General features: G+C 43.1%; 1 protein-coding gene across 3 annotated transcripts in view; it reads right to left on the bottom strand.

Moving 5' to 3' along the window:
- LOC140466808 (laminin subunit beta-4-like) overlaps window positions 1–12,191 on the bottom strand; it is a 193,289-nt gene that overhangs the window by 78,889 nt on the left and 102,209 nt on the right. For all 3 annotated transcript variants that reach the window (XM_072562457.1, XM_072562456.1, XM_072562455.1), the window contains 3 exons: window positions 4,914–5,026; window positions 3,279–3,358; window positions 2,253–2,403 (listed from right to left, as the gene is read on the bottom strand). In XM_072562457.1, coding sequence (XP_072418558.1) covers window positions 2,253–2,403; window positions 3,279–3,358; window positions 4,914–5,026 — 344 coding nt within the window. The remainder of the gene's footprint in view (window positions 1–2,252; window positions 2,404–3,278; window positions 3,359–4,913; window positions 5,027–12,191) is intronic.

Raw genomic sequence — 12,191 nt, 5'->3', positions numbered from 1 at the left:
GGTACCACCCCAGTTGCCAGTGAAGACGAGAAGATCATTGCCAACGGTACTGCAATTTCCTCTCTTGCTTCCCACATAATTCTAGGATATATCCCGTCAGGCCCGGGGGACTTGTCTATCCTCAAGTTGTTCAAAATGTCCAACACATCTTCCTTCCTAACAGGTATCTCTTCTAGCTTATCAGTCCGTTTCACACTCTCCTCTTCAACAATACGGTCCCTCTCGTTCGTAAATACTGAAGAGAAGTACTTGTTCAAGACCTCTCCTATCTCTTCCGACTCAATACACAGCCTCCCACCACTGTCCTTGATCGGACCTACCCTCGTTCTCGTCATTCTCAGGTTTCTCACATACGCATAGAATGCCTTGGGGTTATCCTTGATCCTATCCGCCAGGGATTTTTCATGCCCTCTCTTAGCTCTCCTAATCCCTTTCTTCAGGTCCCGTCTGGCTATCCTGTATCCCTCCACTGCTCTGTCTGAACCTTGTTTCCTCAACCTTATGTAAGCCTCCTTCTTCCTCTTTACTAGACATTCAACCTCCCTCGTTAACCAAGGCTCCCTCACACGACCATTTCTTTCCTGCCTGATAGGTACATACATATCAAGGACACGTCGTATCTGCTCCTTGAAAAAGTCCCACATTTCCACCACATCCTTCCCTGACAGCCTATGCTCCCAACGTATGCTCCTCAAATCCTGTCTTACAGCATCGTAATTTCCCTTCCCCCAATTGTAAAAACTTCCTTGTTGTGCGCACCTATCTCTCTCCATAACCAAGGTGAAAGTCAGAGAATTGTGGTCGCCATCACCAAAATGTTCACCCACTAACAAGCCCACCACTTGTCCCGGTTCATTACCGAGTACCAAATCCAATATGGCCTCCCCTCTGGTTGGACAATCTACATACTGCGTTAGAAAAGCTTCCTGGACACACTGCACAAACACCGCCCCATTCAATCTACTTGATCTAAAGAGCTTCCAATCAATATTTGGGAAGTTGAAGTCGCCCATGACTACGACCCTGTGGCTTCTGCACCTTTCCAAAATCTGTTTCCCAATCTGTTTCTCCACATCTCTGCTGCTATTGGGGGGCATATAATAAACACCCAACAAGGTGACTGCACCTTTCCTATTTCTGACTTCAGCCCATACTACCTCCAGAGGCAGATCCCCCTCAAACTTCCTTTCTGCAGCCGTTATACCATTTCTAATTAGCAATGCCACCCCCCCTCCTTTTTTACCACCCTCCCTAATCTTACTGAAACATCTGTAACCAGGAACCTCCAACAGCCATTCCTGTCCCTCATCTATCCATGTTTCCGTGATGGCCACAACATCGTAGTCCCAGGTACCGATCCACGCCTTAAGTTCACCCACCTTATTTCTGATACTCCTTGCATTGAAGTATACGCACTTGAGCCCATCTCTGTGTCCGCAAGTAGTCCCTGTCAGTGCTACCTTCTCCACAGCCTCCCTACAGTCTTGGACATCCTGACACACAGCTAGCTTACTTGCTGGACTACAAGTCCGGATCCTATCCCCCTGCCATTGATAGAGACTGATTGCTACAATGTGTCAATAAGGAGAGTATCATAATACCATGTGTCTATCAGGTTGGTAGAAGGTGAGCTAGCTGGATTATGATCTCACTGATCTGTAATTGAAGAGTTGATGCATGGTGAGAGGCTCAATGTGGTGTTTTTACACTAATAATGTCACAGTTATGTAATACGCTAAAGTTAGGATTGTCATGCTGCATGAGATAGGCACAAGTAATATTTTGTTTCAGTCATGAAATACAGACTGGCTTATATTACTAAGGTTGCAGAATTACATGAGAAGCAATCAAATAATGTACCACCAGGTAGGCTTCAGTGTCCACATGCAAACCAGAAAAATGCATTCACATCTCTTGGTTTACAACACATTTATTTTTAAAAAGGATTAAGAATATATCAGATTTCCTGTTGGTCATAAACATTAATGATGCTCTTGATAGAGAAAAATTGCCTGCAGTTCAGAGCAGTTCTATTCATTTTAATGGAGGCCAAGGAACTAATTTGTCTCTGGTTCAAAGCTGATTAAACATGCATTATGTTCAGCCAGTGACTTTATTATTTAACTCTTATGTATTTAGGTTTGAGTGAAAGTATTTGAGTAAGCATGGTTATGCATTCAATGTCATTTTTGTGCTGGCAAAAATCTTAACTGAAAAATTAAAATAAAAGGAAACGTTTTAATGATACCAACCAAAGAACCACTATTCCCTATTGGTTTTGCAAGTTCAGCTTCATACAAATAGTAATCCAATGGAGCAAAGAAGTAGCCTGGAGCTGGTTCATTACACTGGCGCCTGATAATATTGGGTAGACAGCGACACTGTCCATCATGCAAGGAACAGCTGCAAAATATGGAAAATACATTCTGAGCTCACTGGCACGTAGAGGAAACAAACAATCTCACAATGACTATAGTGTAACACAGTTCCCTATTTCCTCAGTAGGTGAGCCGCCTCTGTGAAGATCTGTTTGTACCAGTTCAAGTTCACCAACCAGTTTCCCACAGGAGAGACATGACTTTGCAAATGTAATGGTAATTGCTCAAGAAAATCTATTCTGTTTTCCAGTTAGAAAGCAAAATTAAATCAATTAATGGTTATTACTAATATCCAGCAGCTTGGATTAAAGAAGTCAAAAGCAGACAAGTAAAATTGTTTGAAAATTTACATAATTGGTAGTGATTATGTTAGAAGCATTATTACCTTCCACTTAGAGTCTAAGAGATGTACAGCATAGGAACAGACCCTTTGGTCCGACTCATCCATGCTGACCAGATATCCTAAATTAATCTAGTCTCATTTGCCAGCACTTGGCCAAGATCCCTCTGAATCCATTCTATTCAGATGCCTTTTAAATGTTGTAATTGTACCAGCCTCCACCACTTCCTCTGGCAGCTTATTCCATACACGCATAACCATTTCCATGAAAAAGTTGCCCTTTAGATTCCTTTTAAGCTTCTCCTGTCTTGCTCTATGTATATTTTCACTGATTATCAGGAGACTATCAATAATCAGCCTTCATAGGGTTAAATGCTTTTTCACACTGACAGATTTCCTATGAAATAGCACATGGTAAACACAATACTGAATTGGTTTACAATGATGCGAGCACCACACTCTACAATATGCATACAACCGTTCTGCTGTGAAAGTAATGTTGTATTTTTAAGGTGGTCTGTACCCTTAAGGCCAGTGACATCACTAACAATTATACTTACAAATTATCATAAGCCCCTCCAATGTCACAGTCACAAGGGGAACAACCATAGTTAATGTTTCCAAGACCCCAGTAGCTTGGCTATAACAAGATAAAGTAACACGGTTAGGAGCAATATCACAAGGTAATTTAAATAAAACAATCCAATGACTACCTTCGGTCTGGGCCTTCATTTGTATGGGGACAGTCATTTCATCACACAGGATGTCATAACCGAGCCTGATACTGCACTTATCTGACATCCACAATCTGAGCAGGAGCTGGAACTTACACCATTTCCTTTTTTTAATCTCATTAGTCCAGACCTGCTGAAACCAATTACAGAGTCCTCAAATAAAATGAACAACTGTGGATGCAAACAAAGACAGAAGTTGCTGGTGAAATTCAGGGCCTGTGTTTTGAGTTAACAAAGGTCACTGGACTCAAAATTTTAACTCTGTTTTCCTTTCACAGATGCTGCCACTCCTGCTGGGTTTCTTCAGTAATTTCTGTTTTTGTTTGTAGATTCCTCAAACCTGCCTCATCCTATCATACAGCATTTTTGTTCAAATCAGTGGCACTCAGCCAAAGCCAAAGCCAAAGATCAAATCATGACATTTCTTTCTTCATTCATTCCTGGACTATGAAGTTAGATTCTGGATTAGTGGTGCTGGAAGAGCACAGCAGTTCAGGCAGCATCCAAGTAGCTTCGAAAACGACGTTTCGGGCAAAAGCCCTTCATCAGGAATAAAGCTTTATTCCTGATGAAGGGCTTTTGCCTGAAATGTCGATTTCAAAGCTACTTGGATGCTGCCTGAACTGCTGTGCTCTTCCAGCACCACTAATCCAGAATCTGGCTTCCAGCATCTGCAGTCATTGTTTTTACCCCTATGAATTTAGATTGCTGAGTTTGTTCCAGTTGTATGTCAAAATTTCTCTCCTCTGACTACTCAAACTGATCTTTTTAGTTCTATCTTTCCCTAAATTGACAGAGCTTGAAAATCTTGGGATTCAAGACTGAGAAGAAATACCTTATCTTCCGGAGAAGACTTAAGGCGGGGAGCCCCACCCACCCTCTGATCTAAGTACTCTCTCTATGAAACGTGTTTTCTGCCCTCCCGTAACAAAAGAGTGTGTCTCAGGGAGTTCCTAACCACCTTTTCGAATTTAACCTATTATGCCTTTGTGAGAGCTCAGTGAAAGACAGAGAATTGAAATGAGATCGATTCAGATCCTTGGAAAATCTTCAAATGCCATGAACAGAGTTGATAGACAGAGCATTCCAATTGAACGACTACTTTTCCAAAAGTGACAGCAAGTACTTGTTGGAGCATTTCCAAACAGGTTGGCATATTTCTCTTTAGTCCTTCCTGACCTTTTTCCAGGGCAGTTAACAATGGGCAACAAACATTGCCCTTGGTTGTGAAAAGCCAAGAAAAATCTACTGTATGGCAATTTGTTGCTGAATCAGGTGAAGTCACTGGTCATTATCACAAGTTGATCACTTAAATGGGTCAGTCCCTGTGAGAATGGTTTCCAATCTCTGGGGCTGGTGGGGGTTCAGGTTCATTTAGGCTAATAAACTTGCCCACGTGCACTAATGATGGTTTGAAGATATTTAATAAGGTGATATTTAATAAGGTGTAATGTAACATACCAGACACTGTTCACAGTTTTTCCCAGTGACATATCGATGGCAATGGCACTCCCCACTGATAGCATCACACACAGAATATGCTGACACACTGCCACGTGAATCACATCGACACTCTAAAATATACATTCAAAATCAGATTAGTTTTGTCAAACATAACAATACATTTTGCACCAAAAATCCAGTGGAGCAACATAGACATTTATTCGGTCTACAACTAATCCTTGATGTTCTTGACTTCACCCTCACCATTAATCACGTGTATGTCTTGCTTCTCTGTCGCTGAAACAACTTTCGAAAAGGTAAGTTTCCTCTTACTAGAGTTAATTTTCATAACAGAAGTACACTGTATTTGTCAGCATGAGACCAGTGCCGTTTTGCATCTTCAGATTTGTTCCTATTGTACTTACATTTTGTGGGCATCAAATGGGCTCCTCACTGTAGCTTGTTGGTCTGAGGGATTGAAAAATCATCTGTATTTTCTGCAATGAGTTACCCACAGGCTGGGGAAAGGGGGGAAATGCTGGGAGGGAATTTTGGGACAAACTGATTGCATGTCTCATGAGAAAGAAACAGAATTGTTTCTTTGTTTATTTGTAGAGCAGTTTCCAATGATCTCTGTGAGGATGGTCCAATGCCTGTTACAAATCATTGGAGCAAGGTGCAACACATACTTCACATACTTGTACCTCAAAATTATTAGAAATGGGCTCAGACTAGAAGCAGATTGGCACTCCAAACATCCTTCATAAATGGTGTCTGTCATGTTGGCAACCAAAATACCAATTTGGTAACTGTGCCAACGCCATTTTTGAGCGCAACAATTTTACTCTATTTGGAAAAAGGAAGTTAAAATCAGGTCTGACACTGAACTCCTTATAAAGCCAAATCCAATCTTGATTATGAGATTCCATATCCAGAGTGTCAAGTTTGCTACTTCCCACATATTCTTGGTTAGTGTATAGAGAACACCTGTTATTGATTTTCCACCTCTAGGCCAGAATCCTATGGCCGTGGAGATGGTGAGGGAGAAGATGTAGGAGGGGCAGGGTAATGTTGTACCCAAACCCTGCCTCCTTATTGCATTCCCACCTCTGTTGAAATTAGGTTCTGGCTAGAAAGGCCAATGGTACCCTCCCTCCTGCCCGCTGCCAGCTGAGATCCTTAAGAGGCCAATTGTGCAACACTTAAAGACCTGAGCCAAACAACTCAGCAACAGGTGGGCTTGCCAACATGTGGCATTCCCTGAGCAAGAAAGGGTGCAGGCTGCTTGTAAGCTGTTTGGTGAGGGTGTGGGTGGCAGGCTGAGTGGTCTTGATCAAAGGAACATATTGCCAGAGTCATAAAGACATACAGAATGGAAACAGACCCTTTAGTCAAACTCATTCATGCTGGCTAGATATCCTAAATTAATAGAGTTTGTTTTCCAGCATTTGGTCCATATCCCTGTAAACCCTTCCTATTCATGTACTCATGCAGATGCCATGGATATTGGGCTGGCAGCCACCCTCTGTCCTTGCTTTCAATGCCTCTGCATCCCCCCCACCCCCCTCCCTGCATACCTCCCCAATACATCACTAAGGTAGGTCTTGGGATTATGGAATTGCATTCTCTTGCTGCTGATCAGCATGGGAGTTGTCTACTTCAGATTGGGCGTCACTCTAATTGCAGATGAGGTCCTGCCAGAATTGTGGAATTGCTTATTGGAAAATATATAGTGGGCTTTTCTTAGAATAGGCAGCATTGGTCTCTCATTGTGTCTCCTGCTAACAGGCAAAAACCTCACCAAGGGGAGATTCCACCCACAGCATCTTCCATTTAAAAGAAATATGGACTCTCATTTTAATGACCTCACAGTTCTTCCTCTTGAACACTTTGTCAGATTGCCTTATCTTCATTCTGTGGAATAGGTGTTTTTGTGTGGTGGGATGACAGAGATTTTATATGTCTCATTCACGAGTTTTGAAAAGATTTGAGGTTCTGAATGTAGGTTTGCTCACTGAGTAGAAGGTTTATTTAGCAAACCTACATTTATAACTCATTCAGTTAATCAAACCACTGGTTAACAAGTTACACACATTGTTCACTCCAAAAAGGAGCGAAGGAAATCTTGTGAGACATTGAACGTTTAATTGTCTCCTTTCAAAGTAAGAATAAAATGACCTATTATTTTCTTGATTGTAAACTTATGACCTAAAGTGTTTTGCATGCAACAGTGCTGGAAACAGAAGTGAACAATTATTGCAAAAGGAGTTTGGAAGGGCACTTGAGGAAAGTCACTTGAAAGCCTCTCGGAATAGAGCAGGGCCAATGGGACTGGCTGGATTGCTCATCAGAGAGCCAGAATGGACTCACTGCACTGAATAGTCTTCTTTTTGTGCCCATTTGACTATTACTGCACATGGTGATGTCAGTGATATAATTTAATTAAAGATTGTATCAGTTAAGAAATTTAAAATATTTTGGCAGTAGGTAAAATGATGATTGTATCAAAGGTTATGGGCCGGGTTTTCTGGGGAGTGCAATCTTACACAGATTGCCCCTTCAACCCTTCATTTCAGAAAGGAGTTTCCACTCAGGTCTTCCTCAAAAATATGAAGCTGTCCTTCCATTTGGTAGCAAAGAAATGTCAGAGTGGAGTGTCAGGTGGGTAAGAGGGCAGGGTGCCAGATGGGTAAGAGAGGGCCAAGGTGAAAAAGTGAATGATGGAGTATTTAAGGGAGATTGAGGTGGAGGTGTGGGAACTGGGAGACCTCACATTGTTCAGATCCAGCAGCAGTTGGGGGTAAGGGGATTGGGTCAGTTTTGGTCGGTGGTGAAATAACTCCAAAGAGGCCGGTATCCCATCACTAGTTTAGCTTATTTTCCCTACTTTGTGGAAACAGGCCCTTCAGCCCAACCAGTCCACACTGACCCTCTGAAGAGCAACCCACCCAGACCCATTTCCCTCTGACAAATGCACTGAGACTATGGGCAATTTCGCATGGTCAATTCACCTGACCTGCACATCTTTGGACTGTGGGAGGAAACCGGAGCACCCGGAGGAAACCCACAGTCACGGGCAGAATGTGCAAACACCACACAGACAGTCACCCAAGGCTGGAATCGAACCTGGGACCCTGGTGCTGTAGGGCAGCAGTGCTAACCACTAAGCCACCATGCCGTCCCTTTATTAACACAAGAACAGTTCTTGACTATAGTATTGCCTCATTCAGAGTCAGGCATCAAAGTGTCAGCTTCTCTGATAATCCCCTTTATATTTGTCAGCCAGGGCTCCTTGATTGGGTCAGATTAACAGCCCCAATCAGGGAGCTTGTATTCTGTCAGGTTGAGTTGGCTCACCTTGTTACAATTACATCAGGTGGTAAACCAGGTCAGTTCCAGAAAACAGCTGGGATCAGATCTCTCAAATGGGAAGGGGTTTGAGCTGATCCTGTCCAGTAGTTGGAAACAGGCTGTTTGATCAGGGTATGGGAAATATAAGGGGAGTGGTGGAGGTGTAATGGGGATGTGTGAGGTAAATGAAAGGTCAGATTAATAATTACTTGGGGGTCAGACCATGTATTTCCTAATCTATTTTTCCCCGAGGAACTATTTTACTTAATTTCTTTGGAATTCTCTGATGTGTCTGATAAAAATGGAGACTTTCAGAGGTCTCCAGGCATGGAGGAATTGTCCAGGGGGATATCCAATTTCCTGGGCACTTCCTTCAGAGTGTGCTACGGTGTGGATTCTGCAGTGTCCCCATAAGCAACTCTTATCTGGAATAACAACTGGCTGGCCATCGGAAAATCCAGAGCAATGAAATTTCCACAGGCAGTCACAAGATAACACACCAAACTGACTGAGCCACTGATTTCTCAAAGACAGGGAAAAAAACCGTCTTGCAAAATGGGCAAAGATGTGGAGACTCTTATGTGCTAAATGGTAGCAATGTTACATTTGTTAAAACAGATGCAGTGGGACTCAATTTTAGGAACTGAAGTCATGCATCCAGAAACGTTGAAAATGGGGGCAATGTTAGGATTAAGGTTAAATTCCACTTTATGTGCATCCCAGTCACTTGCAAATATGTTAACGAAATGTTTTATAAACACTGTTTTTGGGATCCTTCAGTGGAAATTGGTCTGGTTTGACTGAATCAGGGACAAGCTCGCTTCTGCTGAGGTTTTTTAGATGTGGAGATGGTCTAGCCAGCATCCAGCACTGAATTGGATGTTTAGTTTTGAATTGATGTAGAGGGAGGAAAACCTCAAGTGCTATACTTATCATTTGCAAGTAGCTCCACCAACTGCTGCCTATCATCCCAACAATGTGGAAGGACGCCATTTGGCCCCTAAATCTGCACTGACCCTTTAAAGAGTATCTCACCCAGACCCATCGCCTCCATACTATCCCCATAACCTTGCATTTCCCATGGCTAATCTACACATCCCTGGGCACTCTGGGCAATTTAGCATGGCCGATCCACCTAACCTGCACATCTTTGGACTGTGGGAGGAAATCTGGACATCTGTAGGAGGAAATAAGAGCATCTAGCAGAAACCCATGCCAGAGAATATACAAACTCCACACAAATAGTCATCCAAGGCTGGAACTGAAGCCGAGTCCCAGGTGCTGTGAAGCAGCAGTGCTAACCACCGAGCCACCGTGCTGCCCTATCACTGGATAATGGTGTGAGGGTCAGTTCACTCACTGCTCTTTCAGTCAGGTGAGTTGCCATAGAGTAGAGGCAGTTTGCTTTCTTAATTTATTGCGACCTCCAGAACAATTTGTTGTGCAGGCAAAAGGATTCTTTCTAGAATCCATTTAGCAACTAATTTCCAGACCATCAAATTTTCAGTGCTGTGTATTGAATGTTTCAAGGGGAATCTTCAGCACATTGTTATTTCACCCTGATTAAAATTGTTATTTGATAGCACAAATTCGAGAGTGATGTAGATCAGATCTAAAGGGCAGGATCTTTCCCTGGGCAAAAATGGAGATACTGACATGGGGCTAAGTCGGCCTCTCAGTCCTGGAGCTTGACCAATGGAGTTATTTTGCTCTCATACTCACTGAGGGCTGGAGAAATGTACAAGCTACTTAGCCAATCCCAGGACTAGAACATCACTTGAAGAGCTACTGAGAGGCCACTCTCAGAACATGAAGGTCCTCAAACTTGAAGTGCTCCCCAAGGCAAGAACTTCAACTAAAACATCAGAAGGTTCAAGCAGGCAGAAGCAGAGAGAAAAAGCCATCAGTCAGTCATCCCTCAGTTAGGGCTACAAGTGTGGCTCTTCCTCATTGTGTCCCTCTCTTTGGGTGATGGATCCTCTGAATCTGAAACCACCGTCTCCCCCCCACCCCGCCCCACACACACACACACACACACACACACACACACACATACAGACACACACACATATAGACACACACAGAGACACACACACACTCATATAGACACACACACACACACACGCACACAGACACTTGGCCGTCAGAAAGAGATAGCCAGTGACTCCCCATGAAGCGGGCATCACTCAGTTATTCCTGGCTGCAAAATGCCAGTCAGCTGGCAAAATCCCCTTAAATTTATGTATTGGCCATCTGCCAGTGAGTATCTGAAAATGGATCAATTTCTCCTGGAAAGACCTCCTGTCAGTGAGAATGCATTGGAAGCAGCCTGAACACAGCTCCCCTAATTTTAGCTTTCACCCCCTCCTCCAGGCCAGCCATTATGGGCCAGGAAAACTCAGCTAATTCACATAAACTGAAATTCCCTTCTCTGGTGTCAACTAGTACAGTATTCCTTAACACACTTTCATTAGAGTCAGAGAGATGTACAGCATGGAAACAGACCCTTCGGTCCAACTCATCCATGCCGACCAGATATCCCAACCCAATCTAGTCCCACCTGCCAGCACCCGGCCCATATCCCTCCAAACCCTTCCTACTCATATACCCATCCAAGTGCCTCTTAAATGTTGCAATTGTACCAGCCTCCAACACATCCTCTGGCAGCTCATTCCATACATGTACCACCCTCTGCGTGAAAAAGTTGCCCCTTAGGTCTCTTTTATATCTTTCCCCTCTCACCCTAAACCTATGCCCTCTAGTTCTGGCCTCCCTGACCCCAGGGAAAAGACTTTGTCTATTTATCCTATCCATGCCCCTCATAATTTTGTAAACCTCCATAAGGTCACCCCTCAGCCTCCAACGCTCCAGGGAAAACAGCCCCAGCCTGTTCAACCTCTCCCTGTAGCTCAGATCCTCCAACCCTGGCAACATCCTTGTAAATCTTTTCTGAACCCTCAAGTTTCACAACATCTTTCTGATAGGAAGGAGACCAGAATTGCATGCAATATTCCAACAGTGGCCTAACCAATATCCTGTACAGCCACAACATGACCTCCCAACTCCTGTACTCAATACTCTGACCAATAAAGGAAAGCATAACCAACTGCTTCTTCACTATCCTATCTACCTGCGACTCCACTTTCAGGGAGCTATGAACCTGCACTCCAAGGTCTGTTTGTTCAGCAACACTCCCATAGACCTTACCATTCAGTGTATAATTCCTGCTTATTCTGTCAGTTTATGTTTAAACACACTTCTATCATGGGGACTTTGTGAACTCAACATTCCTGTTTCGATAAGTTCGTAATGGTTTGGTTAATTTTGCAGTTGCAGCATCAGAAGAAATTGAGAGGTAATAAATGGATAGTGAGAGCCTCAGTAAGCAATGAGCTGAGGCAGCAACACAGATGGGAGATTTACAGAGATGGAAATCATCAGTCTTCATTTTGGAGAGGATACAGGATTGAAACTCCATACAGGGTCAATTAGGACTAAGACATTACAAACTGGCTAGTCTGGCTAGTGACTAGCAAGAGGAATGTGGTTGGTGGCCAGAAAATGGAGGTTGAGTTGGGGATCAAAGACAGTAAGTGACAAAAGCTATGGGAGAATGGAAGGAAAACAATGCAAGCACAAAAAAGAAATAAAGAATTGTATTTATATATCATGTTTGATAACTTCAGGACTTCCACAAAACATTTTACTGGCCACTAACTACTTCTGAATGCATTTAGTGCAGTAATGTAGGATACAGAGCATTCAATTTGTGCACAACACATTTCCACGGTAGTGATATGATAATGACCAGATAGTCTGTTTTCATGGTGTTGGTTGATTGGTGTTGGTTGATTGGAAACTTCCATGCTTTTCTTCAACATAACACCATGAGATCCATGAGTTGACTAGAGCATCATAGAATGCCTACAGCATGGAAGGAGGCCA

The sequence above is a fragment of the Chiloscyllium punctatum genome, chromosome 44 (genome assembly GCF_047496795.1).
Source record: "Chiloscyllium punctatum isolate Juve2018m chromosome 44, sChiPun1.3, whole genome shotgun sequence".
NCBI lineage: Eukaryota > Metazoa > Chordata > Chondrichthyes > Orectolobiformes > Hemiscylliidae > Chiloscyllium > Chiloscyllium punctatum.
Note: the sequence above shows the minus strand (reverse complement) of the source record. Positions and strands in the feature narration are given on the sequence as shown.